The following is a 15082-nucleotide window of genomic DNA, read 5'->3' as shown; positions in this document are numbered from 1 at the left end:
TTCAAAGCGCATGTTCAAATGTCACCAAGGTGTCTTTTTCACCTAAAAACAGCCCGTTGAAGTCCTGTTCTACTCTATCAGATGCTGAGAGACTTGTGCATGCCTTTGTCTCCTCACCTCTTGACTACTGCAATGCCTTGTTTGCTGGTGCTTCAAAACATGCTCTCAATAGGCTATAGTATGTAGCAAATGCGCCAGTTATGAAATTGTTTTGTTTGACTACACCATCTTGGGAATTTCGCCCAAACAAATTTATAATGTGTAAGGCCAGGTTCACCAAATTGCAGACCCCTTTCAATTAAATGAAGGTAAGCAGAGACATGAATACATTTCTAAAAGATTCAATAATTTATTATAAAAACAAAACACTTCAGAATTTAAAAGACAGAGATTTAAAGGAAAAATATTTCAGGCCTCCTGAACCCACACCAGCCTGGATTCAAGGAGATATAAAATGGCAACATTTTAGTTTCAAGTCTGCAAGAGAATAAACCATTTCTAATAGTCTCAATTGCCACAAGCCGGGCAGTGGTTAGCAGTGCTATTCAAATTAGACTAAAGTGAAACCAACTACAAACCAAAATAAATGTACAAACAGAATCGTGATAAAATAAAAAGGTGAAACAATAAATCAATCCAAATCAAACAAAACCAGAGTGACCAATAGCAAATTAAAAAAAAAAAAAAAAACACCAGTTCGTCATGAGATACAAACTAAAAGAGCCAAAGTAAATATATTAGATCAGCCCTTCCTTGTATTTACCAATGCCAAAATAAAACAATAGGGTATGCAATAAGAGAAGAAAAAAAACAACAGCTGACAATTGCTCCACCTGCAAGAATAAAAATGACAATTAATAGCAATGTCAGAGCTACACTTAAAACAGGTTACCTCGGGCAGCGCTAGGCTTACCCCACCAGTACCTGTATACATCAAAATATTCCCTTGATGAGCAGCAATACTGGCAGCGGCCTGCACAGTTCAACCTACAAATACCAGTAAGTGGTTATAGCAGCAATTACAAACAGTTTAAAATAAATGAAAAACAATATTGTACCAAGACACTGTAAAATACCTTCAACACAGGTAAGATTCACTTCAAACACTAGTTTGAAACAAAAATTAATGCTTTCCAATGAGCAAGCAAAAATACTAGTTTATAAGCACAGAGAGTGGTAATGAGCGCTTGTTAAGAAATCATGAAACAAGTCTGTTCCAATCATATTCAGAACTTGGCTGCTCGAATTATAACTAGATCTAAATCCTTTGAACATATAACATCCCTGCATTGGCTGCCTGTTAAGGATTGATTTAAAAATATTACTGCTGATATGCACCAAGCTACATCTCTGATATGTTAATTGAATATATTCCTGTGCGAAACTTGCAATCTGCTGAAGATGGACTCTGCGTCCTAAAAACTAGGGAGATAGAGCATTTTGCTGTTATGCACCCAAGTTACGGAATGCCCTTCCACAGACAATTAAGGATGAAAAAAATATTTTTATAATTTTAAAAGTCACTTAAAAAATGCATCTTTTTAAATTGACATATCAGCCTATGTAGGAGATCTGTTTTTATGAATGTGTATAGTATGTGTGTTTTATTTACTATATTTTAAGGTGTATAGTCTGTATGATTAGTTATGCTATGTGTTTTTAGATTGTAAAACGCTGAGATGTGCGGCATGAATTGCGCTATATAAGATTATTATTATTATTATTATTATTATTGAGTTTTAAAGACAAATTTCATGGACACCAAGAAATAACAACAGCAATAATAATAATAATAATAATAATAATAATAATAATAATAATAATTTTATCTCATTTAAGATTAACTCTATCTATCTATCTATCTATCTATCTATCTATCTATCTATCTATCTATCTATCTATCTATCCACCACCCATCTGTTTACCTTGCATGCTGTTTGGATCCCTACATGCGGTTTTCAAAGTGAAATGTCAGACTCAAAATAACTTTGTAATGTTTTCTTTGCTTGTTTAGTGTTAGATCCTAAGAAGATTACTGCTGGTCAAACAGTTGTTCTGGGCTGTTGGCCAGAGGCTGACTGCTGATGGCAATGCTGGGTTTAACACCCAGATTAGCAGGGATATCTATAGCCAGGGGTCTGGAGGTCAATTTTGCTCATTCCACTGGCTGCAGCCTAGCGTGTAACCTAGTTAAATGGTAAGAAGTGCATCTCCACTGCCCTGATTGAGACATCAAGGTACCCGACTGCAGGCTGCTTTTCATCCCTGATATCTCTCACCGCATGGCACAAAGAGAGTTATATTAAAATGTAATGTCCTTTTCAAATGGAATGCATTCCACAAAGGAGATGAGACAAGATGAGGAGATAATGGTGTCAGTCGATGAACTAATTGCTATTGTCGTAACCCTAGCACCCCATTGCTAAATCTTCTTTGGCTAAATCTTAGGGTGGTAGCAAGAAATATATATTTTATTTTATTTTATTTTATTTTATTTGATCTAACACAATGCAGCATAGAGTGCAGGGAGAATCGTGAGATCAGGATCTGTGTCATTGAGTTGCCAATCTTGGCTGAGGTCCCATGGGGCGAGTTAACTGGAGGCTGGTCTTCTTCAATATTGGTCAGGTGCAAGGCGAGATTGGAAACAAGCTCTGCTTAGTTTTTGAATTTTCCTAATTGGTTTGATTGAAAAGACAGTAGGAATGAAGATCGCAAGTTGATCTTCAGTCTTCCTGAGTCAGTACAGCTATGGCCAAAAGTTTTGCATCGCCTAGAATTTTAGGATTGAAATATTAAAAAAAAAAAAAAGAAAAAAAACTATACTCACCTAATTTTGATCTTTTGTTTAACGTCTTGTAGTCAAATGAACTACAAAATTGTATCACAAAAGTCTACCGGAAGCCATCAAATTAGTAAACATGAACCTGTGTACATACATGGATTGCCAAGTTGTGAGCAGTAATACCTGTACCAGGGGTCCAGCCAAAACAGTTGATGGTCACATATTGTACCACAATGACTTTAATACCTATGCTTTAATTTATAATTCATATATGTTTATTCTTTTTTTTTTTAAATTAGAAAAAAAGGTGACCAAAGTAGAAATAAGATTGTAAGCCTCATATTCATTACTGACGTATATATTCTTCCACACAAAATACATATATATTGGTGTACAGCTATGACCAAAGGTTTTGCATTACCTAGAATTTTAGGATTGAAACATAATAAAAACAAATCTAGAATTTAAGGATATGTACATATAAAACAAATCTATAGTAACACACTAGAGAGTCTACCGGAAGCCATAATAGTAATGTAGTTTCAATAGTAATGTAAGTTTTACATTAAAGATATGGAAAAGTTGAAAGCAGTATAATTCACTATGTTAACATAACATTATTCAGCAGGTTTCATTTGACTTTAAGCAAAATTAATATTAAATAATTCCATAGGGTGATGCAAAACATTTGGCGATAGCTTTAGGTTGAAATGTTGAGGTGTAAAGCACCTCATAAAATTCAGCACAATATATTGTTTAATTTCATTTTTTCCAAGACACCCCATGAAATGTGATTTGATATATGCTGTAGAGCTGCCTTTTAAACACTTACAGTATATGACAGTAAATTAGACATATTGGTAACAAAGTAAGACAATTTAGTTACCATCATCACATCAATGTTGGAGAAATAATCAATTCTAACAAGCACAGAATCATAAAAGTACAGCATGAGGTATATGTATTTCCGTATTGTGCTTACTGAAACAACCATTCGGGTAAACATTTGTGGAATACATGTCCACTCGTCATGCAATTCAGCCCACACTCTGAGATTTAAAGCAGATAAAAGATCAAAAATAAGCCTATGGACATAATCCCATCCCAAAAACTGCTGTGACCTTTTGCAGCAAGATTCTAGGAATCAGATTTTTATAATCAGACAACTGAATAGAAACACTCATATGCTAAATGTACCTGGTGCTTTCATAATGATAGGCAGTATCTCTGTGATGAAAATTTGATTTTCTGTTTCTAGAGTTAGTATCCTATACAGGAGACAGTTTGAGAAAGGCAAGAAAAGTATTAAAAGTTAAGACCACAACAATACAACTACTAGGCTAATGTGACTGCTCCCACTACCACCACCACCACCACCACCACTACTAATACTACTACTACTACCCTCTCCAAGGAGCTGAGGCAGAAATACAATGTCCGCTCCATGCATATAGGCAAGGATGATGAGGTCAAGGTTGTCCGGGGACATTATAAAAGCCAGCAGATTGGCAAGGTTGTCCAGGTCTACAGGAAAAAAATACGTCATCTACATTGAGTGTGTGCAGCATGAAAAAGCCAGCGGTACCACGGTGCACGTTGGCATCCACCCTAGCAAGGTTGTGATTACCAGGCTAAAACTGGACAAAGAAGATCTTGGAACGCAAAGCCAAAACTTGCCAAGATGGCATGGAGAAGGGCAAGTACAAGGAGGAGACCATCGAAAAGATGCAGGAGTGAAATGATCTACGTTTTGCAAAAGCCAATAAAAGACTGTAAAAATAAATAAAAAAAACCTACTACTACTACTACTACTGCTGATAATAATAATAATAATAAATAATAATAATAATAATAATAATAATAATAATAATAATAATAATAATAATCAAAAGAAAATGTAAAAGATTTACGGTGAAAATGCCACTTTTGGATATTTTGGCAGAAAGAAATAACAGAAAGAAAGAAAGAAAGAAAGAAAAAAAAAAGAAAGAAAGAAAGAAAGAAAGAAAGAAAAAAGACAGTCCCTTTTTTTTTCATGTTTTTCTTCTTTTGCTCCTTTTTTCTTGCTTTTTTAAGAAAATGCGAGGCTTGCGATTTTAATGATGAGAAGTGAACCACGGGATCTCCTTGTCCTTGTTTTCTTTATGTCGGTAATTAAGGGCATACAGACGCTGCTCGCCTGAAAGCACAGCGACCGTTTCTGATGTGATCAGTCTGGCTTTTCTGCTGCGATCTGTGATCCCATTGTGGAGGGATGTGTGTGCCCTCGGGGCAAACACAGCCTGGGAACAGCACATCAGAATCCTGCCCGTCATTAGCATCCCAATTAGCATGGGACAAAACACAGGATTAAAATAATAATAATAATAATAATAATAATAATAATAATAATAATAATTATTATTATTATTAAACACAGCGCGCAGGGATAACCGACCAATACCCGCTGTATTAATACTCCATCAAAAACAGTCTTGCCTACTTAAATACCTACTCATTTATTACGTTTAATGGAGTCGGTCTCAACTTGGTCCATTGCTTCGATCCTAATCTTATAAAAAGACTGACATCAAACTAACATAAAATAACATATTTAAAGCTTGCGGTCCTCTGAATCCATAGCATGACACGTAATTAATGAAAACAGATGAAAGCGGTATCCTTTTTTCAGTGCCAGCAAACTTATCACCTGCTATCTGTTTCGTTCAGTAAACGCGAATCTCTAGAGGACTCTTTAAAATGCTTGGGTTGATCTGATACGTGTTATGAGTTCTAGTAAGCGTAAGCATTCCAATGTATGGTTACCCGGAGTTGTACATAAGAATACATGAAAAAATATGTATCTTCTGACCCATAAAAACAGTTTATTTATAATAACAGCATTCTTAAATGTTTTACTTGTTTAGCAGCGGAGAGCTAGGACGGTTGTAACATGATACGGTTGTAACACCTTGAATTTCTCCAATCAGAAGCAAATTAGAGTGCCATCACTCGCTCGCACATGCTCAGTTCAGGTCTTTGTCTGCCTGTGGATGTGGAGCTGTCGGTGCCAAAGCCTTGAGATTGTATCTACAAAAATGTTTGACCTAGGAAAGTAACTTTTTTTCCACAATTTTCTTTTTGTGGCATATACCTATATTACCCAGTTTATGGATCCATGCTTTTTTGTAGCATTTTCTGTACCTACTTATAATTGACACAGTTGATTGCTCTTAGTTTTGTTGTTTCTTGCTGCAACATGAGGTATAGTAATGGTTCCTTGGGTTGGTGCCATTTGTAACACGTGTTACAATTGACCCCATACATCATTACCTCAACTATATTTGGGCACATGAAGCTTGAAAACTGGTGAAACTAGCTCAGATGTGTAATGCAGGGAGAGACAGGTAGTCTCCCTTATGCTATTCCAGACTTTATTTTGGCTTTCCGATGATGCATAATAAGCATAATTTGTGTAAAATTTAAGTTTTACTGGTAAATGTCAACATTTATGAAGTAAGCTGGTAAATGTCCAGAATTATGAATAAATATATTGCTTTTCGAATATTTTAAGTAGTATATCTGTCCTGTTTTCTACACATAACCAAACCTTGCCCCAGTCCCAGACAGCTAATACACAAACCAAGCACGGCTCCAGAGCTTATTCACAGACCTGAAGCCAATCTGCATTGCCTCGTTCATTTTGATTTTAGTGGTAATGACCCGTGTTCCTCCTCGCCCCCTGTCGTTCTCATTAACAGCTCATAATCTCTGCCATCCTGCATCCTCCTCAAGGCGCGGCTCCATGAATTGAAAATCCCACCCTTCCACCGCTTAATGACATTGAAATGACGCCTCCTTATTCATTCCTGTAACTCTTTATCGAGGTGACGTTCGAGCGCTACTAGCAATCTTATCGTAATCATCGGTATAGCCTCTGCCCCGATCAACCCTAGACTTAATACACCTTGTGTGCCATTAGATACTCTCTGCTAAATAGTTATAATTATGTCATTTCGTTGGATTATTGAATATCTTGGTTACATTTAGCATATGTAATTAAAAACAAACTGAAACAGAATGCCACGCCACTCACATGCAGGGTAGCGGCACGTCGAAGTACACAATCTTTTTACAACCATTATTAATTTTTATTTATTTATTTATTAACGTTTATTTAACCAGGAAGTCACATTGACATTCAAAATCTCTTTTTCAAGAGTTTTAAATGTATTAGGGCTATTTAAGTTATATTTCTTTATGCTTAGTGGTAAAGGGGAAAAGTAAACGTTAATAATAATAATAATATAATAATAATAATAATAATAATAATAATAATAATAATAATAATGACATTGCTACATATTTTAAATGTTTAGTGTTGTTGCTAATAAATAAACAAACAAATAAATAGGCCTCTCTTTTTTGCCTACCACCACACAATGTCTTAACTTTCTGAAAAGCAGATATGTTCCTGGCCTGTAGCCTACCAAAAAGTGATTATATTATCAAAAAGAATAATTTTTGAAGATAATTAACCTTATAATTCTCTCTGTTGTAAATCATTTGTAGAGATTGTTTTTCACAAATACAGAGTGGATTGTTGTTTATTATTATTATTATTATTATTATTATTATTATTATTATTATTATTATTATTATTATTATTATATATATTATATATATATATATATATATATATATATATATATATATATATATATATATATATATATATATATATATATATGTGTGTGTGTGTGTGTGTGTGTGTGTGTGTGTGTGTGTGTGTGTGTTGTTGTAATCATATAGATAATTATTGTAAATTCATTGCTACTGTTATGTAAAACCAAAAGGATGTTTGACATGATCTGAACAACGTGTACAGTCAAGTTCAAGTATTGACTCAAGCGCAGCGCGGCGATGTTCACTGATTAAAGCTGGGCTCAAACTTTGTAATGGAGTGAGAAAAGAAGTTTCCGCTCCCTCTTTTCAGCATCGGAGGCAAGATGAATCCGTGTTTAAATCAAATGGAAATGAAGACCCATTGTGCTCTTAGAAAAAGCTAGGTGCGAAATTTCTCATGGAAAGAAAACACCTTTAAAAACCTGCATGTGGTCCCGACAGTGAAACGGCACAAAACAGAGAGAAAAAGCACCAATGTAGTTCATTTGAGCTTTTAAGATTTTAGGGTAGGCTGTTGTAAAATACCCCGTTTGCATTTTATTTGTGGAGCAAGTGCCTCCACTTTATCTAATATTCATTAACATCTATTAGATCGTTTGAAGTAGCCACGGCCTTTGTTTCTGTGCAGAATTGTAGAGAAGGAAAGTACAATGGCATCTGACGTGGGGACTAGATGGAATCAAATGCACTACCGCCATCTCCCCCTCTTTACAACGGCCCTTTAGTGCTAATGAAACCGGGCTTATATCTTTAATGGGGTTTGCAGGAAATGGGTCGGTTCTTCCAGTCCTGCAGTTGAATGGATGGATGTACTCCCCAGTCAGTATCAGGAACTGCAGACTATGACAAACATGCAAACGCCAGTGTTAGCAGATTTCGGTGTTACAAGTATAAACATAGGTACATTACGGAGGTCTTGTTTTATCTCATCTTATTTATTCTTATCTTTTTCATTCATATAAAATACTTATATTGACCTCAATATAAGCGTATATGTAAATTGAGCAATAACTGTGTTGCATTGTTTCATTTTCAATGTAGCTTGAAATAAACTTAACAACTGATTCAGTAAAATTCATTTTAGTTTATATTATTATTATTATTATTATTATTATTATTATTATTATTATTATTATTATTATTATTATTATTATATACATGGTTTGTTTGTTTTTTCCAAGGCTAAGTTCTAACCCGTTCCCGCTACAGCTACCCAGCAGTTGATACACAATGTTCTGTCTAAACAAACACAGTAAAAACGAGGAATCGAGGTGTCAAAAAAGGACACGGTGACTGGAGGCCGGGTCTAGGTTTGCGGGTGACATCAGTTTCCTCAATCTCGATGGCCTTGCCTTTTCACTCGGGTGGGACAAAATCAAGAATGTGCTACTTTTGCCATCTCGTTATGACAGAGTGAAAACTTCCAGGTTTTTAACTGGGATGCATTAGCTGTGCACACAGACCTATAATGAGAAACAAAACGGCCCATTAGCTTACTAATTAATATAGACCCAGCTACGTGGTAACGTCTTCGTACCATTACAACCCCACTCACTCACCTACATCGACATCGCACTTCCCAATAAATCAATCGTGAACAATAAATCAATGTCCCTCTCCCTATATCACCTGGTAGTTGACCTCATGTAAATAACAAACCAAGATGTAGCACCGCAGCTATTAAATACACAGTACGTTTTATAAATTCCACCCTCCCTCATAATAATATATCTTTACTTTCTCAGAGCCCTCGGTTATACATAACGTGCCATGAAAGCATATTCCAAGCATTTGGAATTAATATCCTTTGCAGAATGGGCAGTTCAAATTGTCACCATTTCTGCCCGGGAATAGCACTACCAATTGTATGGCTGTCAGTTCAGAAAGAAATGTAATGTCATTCATACATTATTCCCTTCTCATGCATTGTATGCATATTTTGTGGGAAAAAAATGTATTTGTTTCTTTATTTGATGCCCCAGAAGTGAACACGTTGGCTCAACACTTATTAGTTTTCCCAAGTGGGGTTATTATTATTATTATTATTATTATTATTATTATTATTATTATATATTATTATTATTATTATAATAGAAATAATAAAATGTTGTTAACAACAACAACAACACAACGCCGAACGCGCTTTTGTTTTTCAAAAGTTGTACGTAATAATAATAATAATAATAATAATAATAATAATAATAATAATAATAATAATAATATTTAATTTGATATAGCGCCTTTCATAGTGGATCAGCATCACAAAGCGCTTTACATAGATAGGCTGTGAACTGCCAGATGCCAGATAGAGGGACCCCTGGAGTTCAAAATGGGACACACTGTAAAGAAATCATGTATTCCTACAGTAAAGTACTTTAATATTGACATTTCTTTCCATTTTTTTTTTTTTTTCTAATTACGGTAAACGTTGTTCAATATTAGTTTTAAATACTTAAAAAAATATGCAATTTTAATAATACAGAAATATGCACTATAATTAATCTACAAATGTATTTTTATCAAGTCAATATTAAGGTACATTTAGCATAAAATACAGTATTTTATTTGCAGTGCAGGGTGTAGGTGGCAGGGCTGAGCTACGACGATATATGTACAAGCAATTCTTACATGTTTCCAAAATTCCGATCATTTAATAGAGTAAGTAGGACAATGTAAACAAGTGCTCTGTGAATATTATGGTCACAGATTCATAAATTCAGTACAAGTAACATAAGCCTAATTTTTAGAAGGCGCATTTTTAGAGAGAAAACAGACAAATGCTAGTTTGTCCTAATTATAAGCCTTTATTTTCAACAGAGGCAGGTTCATTTCTTCTACTCGCAAAGCCTTTGCGACTTCTGCTTATGACTGATTCAGTTGAAATGGCAATTGATTTTCCCGGTCCTTAACAAGCCAATTAGTGACTTTCAAAAGTCTGGATTTCCATTTAACTGGAAAACAACGAAGAAGCACACATGTCATCGCAACAATGGGAAAAAGAGACAGGAAAAAGAAAATCTTAGCTACCTAGATGGGTTTTAGCATATCAACTGTTCTTATCAGCAAAAGGTGCGGAGCCACTTCTAAATGTAAAATAGGAAAGTATATAACGAAAAAATAAACACAACCTCTTCCATAAAAAAAGTTCAAATAAAGAAGTCCAACAAAGATTTTGGGGCCTAAAAGTTACCTAACCGAATGGTTATGATGCATAGTTCACCCCCTATAGTATCTGTAAGTGGCTTTGGATAAAAGCGTCTGCTAAATGATTAAATACCACCACCACCACCACTACTACTAATACTACTACTACTACTATAAATAATAATAATAATAATAATAATAATAATAATAATAATAATAATAATAATAATAATAATAAATATAATAATACATGCCTATAGAAACAACAAAAAAAGATTCCTTCATTTATTACAATATAATAATGTGTCCTCTAGATGCAATATTCATATTCATATTCTTTACACGAAATATCTGAATGTTTCTGTATGCTTGTGAAAAATCATAATACAAATGTTAAACTTGAATATGCGTTTGTTACATATGTTTTATTATGGTCATATGCTAATTGTGTATTTAATATATTCTAAAATTAGCCAGCATCCACTTAGAAGACCCTGTTCGAATTTTCTGAACCATGGTAGCCATCAGGCACTCTTCTCCGCGATAAGTGAGTTCTGGCATGAGCCATTTGTACTTGACAACTGCATCAGTGATGTAATTGAGCATCCCATAACACTTGCACAATTAAAGAGTGATGGTGTTTTCTGTTTCTTAAAGCAATTTTATTCCTTGAATCTGGGGATTTTGCAACATGTGTGCAATCTATATTGCACCTAGCACATTTGGGAAGTCAAACAACTGATACAATTTGTGTTTGGTTCTATTGTGTTCAACATTCCCAATTTATATTATATGATATACTCCCTTGCCATACAGAAAAAGTGCATCTGCGACATCAGTCAGTATCTTTGACATAGAAAACTGACAGATGTCCTGTTCCCAGCAGTTGTCTGGATGGCACCCATTGCATGAAAATGAATAGCTGCTGTAACCTTTACAGGTACAGGTATGGCGTGATTGCGGGCTGTTTGTGATTCCAAATCACACTCACGCAGCTCTGTTATAGTGCCTATCCACTCTGTGTCTACGCAAAACTTGTTTTGGAGTTAGATTAGGAGGCAGAGTACCTGTGGTTTAAGTCCAGGGCTTGTAACCAGAAGGCCACCTCTGTCACTGACTGAATCACTGTAACCCTGAACAAGTCACTTAACCTCCTTGTGCTCCATCCTGCGAATGTGCTGTTAAACCAATGTTCTATTGTAAGTGACTCTGCATATAATGTGCAGTTCATAGCCTACCTCTGTAAAGCGCTTTGTGATGGTGATCCACTATGAAAAGCACTATATAAAGAAGTTAGCTAGAAATGTCTGATAAAGACGAATTATTCTAGGTTTAGGGTAGGGTCGTTTTCTTCTCCTCCCTTCCCTCTCGTGCTTCAGTCGGAGAATTGGAAGCGCTATCCTCCATTGTCGATTACAGCTCAGTACCTTGTCAGCTGTAAGAGTTTAAATATGACAGGAGAGGGGTCGTATCTTAATTAGCGAGTGTATTTTGGTGTACCAAGTGGGCACATTAGAGTTTTGCACTAGAATTTGTAGATTTATTCTAGTGTACATTTCCATATATATATATATATATATATATATATATATATATATATATATATATATATATATATATATATATATATATATATATATATATATATATAGAATGGAAATGTACACTAGAATATTAATAATTTGTTGTAATATAAACAACATAATTATGTTGAAAGTATTTTACAAACAAAAATTGAACTTGATTTGATTTTTACAATTTTTACTTTGGACTTTGAACTAAAAAACTAAAAATTAATTTAAAAAAATAAAAATAAACTGAAAAAAACATGACAACGTTAAGGCAAATTGACCTTAGAATTTTGATAGTATTATTAATATCTGTTTGTGGTATTGCTATTTGTTATCATGTTATTTTATAGGTTGTCATTGGTGGATTACATTCACTGAAAGAGTCAATATTAACAATGGGCTATAAAGGTGCTCCTGAAACAATTCTCTTGTTCTTATTGCAATATTTGCGGCTCTTTAAAATGTTTTTAGCTAGATTCAAAGTGTCGTGCATATATTTGAAATAAGTGATCAGTGTTATACCGTTCTCTGCTAGTTATTATTACTGGTTTTCTTACAAGGGCTATTCACACATATGAACACGTTTCTCCTGTAACCCGCAGGGGGTGGGGTGGCTGTTGTTAGCTAACTTCCCTTTCCCCACCCTAATCCCCGGTGCTCTGCATCTGTTTTCGGTACCCGCTGCTAGACCCTATAAAAGCGTTCAGTTCAAAGCTAAGACATTTATTCACTCGACCAAGACTGGGCAACAACAACGGACGGCGCAGCCACCAGAGATCAACTAGCGACAATCTACAAGGATTGGTCTAGAATTCTTAATCTTGGGACACTTTTAATACTGAAAATGCTGCAGAACCCTGTATTGAGAACTGACTTTTTAAAAACAGTCTCCAGCCATCACTTGACGAAGTCCACCACCAGCTTTGTGCACCGAGAGGAACTCGGCTCCATCGTACCTGCCAAGGTTTCCTTCAGTATCGACTCCATCCTGACTAAACCGGAGTCTGAGAGGCGGTGCAATCCTTTCCCAGAGCCCCACGCTCTCAAGAACAACAACCTGGACTGGCAGAACAGGCCAGCCGCCATCCCTTACCCATTTTCCCTCGGATACTTGCCTTACCCCGCAGGGCTTCTTTACGCGACTCAGCTGCAGTACCATCAAGAGGAGGCGCAGGAAAGATGCGCGTACTCGTACCCCGGCTGCTTTCAAAGAGGTATGCATTTGCTGTTTAGGTTTGTATTCTACTTTGAAAACCAACAGGTGCGGACAAGGACAGTCAGCGGGCTGGCAGTACAAGTATGTTGTACTTTTATTCGAGGTGTTTGTGGAGAGTCGTAATGGGATGTAAACATGGGAAACACGGGTGTGTTCGAACCCTAGTTATTACGATGTGTAAAACATAATTTAAACATAGCAAGTTTGAACTATGTCAGTGCAGAAAATGCCATATAATCAGTGATATCAATGTGTTCGAAACCACCTGAAGCCTGGTTAGGGATATATTCATCTTCGGGTTGTACACCAATTCGCAATTACCGACACCTTTTTCTAAATAGAATAAAATACAAATGAAAGTTAACACGCATACGTCACAGCGCATACGGTTTCATTTAAACATGTTGTGTATGAATAAGTCATTTCATTCATTGTATGCCTTATGTGGACATTTATTTATATTAGAAAAAAGTGCGGTAATTGCGAATTGGTATAAAAGCATTGATGAATACAGGCCAGTGTCAAAAAGTATTGTTAACACCATTACTTAAAATAAAGTTAGCCTCAGTTGAATTTAATATGAACCAAAAATAGATTTTTTGTTGAAGTAAATAAAAAGAAATAACATACAGTGAAAATGCAATAAAATTAGACAAGTTATTAAACGATATATAATGCATACAAAAACAATATAGCAAATAATAAAAAAAAAATGCATTACACTTCAAGCGAGAAATTGTATTATGTCAAAGATGCATAAACTACTTATAAAACACATGAACGAGTACAATTCCTCACCAAGAGTGTCTCTTCTTAAATCCCTCTGTATGTGTTTGTCCCGCAGGTTTGCAGAGTCACAGCATCGATTCTGCTTCGTGGAGAGCAGGCTCGTGCAAGATGAAACGCGTGCGCACTGTATTCACCCCGGAGCAGCTGGATCGTCTCGAGAGGGAGTTTCTCAAGCAGCAGTACATGGTGGGCACCGAACGGATCGACCTCGCGCAGACCCTCAACCTCTCAGAAACTCAGGTAATAGACACGGCTCCACACACAGACTTATCCTATTGGTGAATGGCATGGCCAATGTATAGACCAGAGGTTTTCCTTTTTTTTTTTTTTATTTCCTTTATTACTTTTTACAATTTTTATTTTGTTGGGAAAATTAACTGAGAGCATATCTGATTTAAGCACACATATGGACTCTTTGGGGTACTTGAAGAAAAGGGTTGTGCATATTAATACTGTGGTGTCTTGAGTCTCACAATGCAATATACTGTGATATTACTGGGCTCAGATTAGGGTTAGGCTTTTTCATGTGTTTGCTAGCCCTTCTGAGGCACCTAAACTCTTTAGTTAGTCTAACAGAAATGACTAATTTATACTTTGTGCCGTCTATTTTGTACTCCAGGTGAAAGTGTGGTTTCAGAACAGAAGGATCAAGTGGAGGAAGCAGAGCCACGAGCAAAAGAAAGCAAAAATGGCGCGGCTTGGAGCCACTTTGCCTGACTCACACCCTAAATCAGAGGAGGAGGAGGAGGAGGAGGAGGGGGAGGGGGGAGATGACATGATTGAAGTTGTGTGACAGCTCTCCACAGCCACACTGGTCAAGTTCAGCTTCTGTACTGGGAGGAAGACGAATATCATCTCTGATCAACAAGGGCTGCTACAAAACATGGGGCTGGATTTGTGAAACCATTTTTG

The 15082-nt window shown here is 35.8% G+C and overlaps 1 protein-coding gene and 1 pseudogene across 1 annotated transcript; both read left to right on the top strand.

Annotated features, from left to right (window-relative positions):
• The first annotated feature begins 1039 nt into the window (after positions 1-1039).
• Positions 1040-4565, top strand: LOC121326292 (annotated as a pseudogene).
• An 8444-nt stretch (positions 4566-13009) lies between these two features.
• On the top strand, positions 13010-14963 carry LOC121326285 (homeobox protein not2-like). The gene is made up of 3 exons (XM_041269534.1): positions 13010-13379; positions 14226-14410; positions 14790-14963. Exons 1-3 carry the CDS (start codon positions 13010-13012, stop codon positions 14961-14963), a joined length of 729 nt encoding a protein of 242 aa, XP_041125468.1.
• Positions 14964-15082: the final 119 nt, after the last annotated feature.

The sequence above is a fragment of the Polyodon spathula genome, chromosome 2, assembly GCF_017654505.1.
Source record: "Polyodon spathula isolate WHYD16114869_AA chromosome 2, ASM1765450v1, whole genome shotgun sequence".
NCBI classification, from domain to species: Eukaryota; Metazoa; Chordata; class Actinopteri; order Acipenseriformes; family Polyodontidae; genus Polyodon; species Polyodon spathula.
The sequence above is the reverse complement of the archived record's forward strand: the minus strand, read 5'-3'. Positions and strand labels throughout refer to the sequence as shown.

What these genes read in the sequence shown, in the direction of transcription:
- LOC121326285 (XM_041269534.1), top strand. Translation starts at nt 13,010, where the DNA reads ATGCTGCAGAACCCTGTATTGAGAACTGACTTTTTAAAAACAGTCTCC. An exon ending in CCCCGGCTGCTTTCAAAGAG is followed by an intron (nt 13,380 to 14,225) that starts GTATGCATTTGC and finishes TTTGTCCCGCAG; the next exon opens with GTTTGCAGAGTCACAGCATC. An exon ending in TCAACCTCTCAGAAACTCAG is followed by an intron (nt 14,411 to 14,789) that starts GTAATAGACACG and finishes TTTGTACTCCAG; the next exon opens with GTGAAAGTGTGGTTTCAGAA.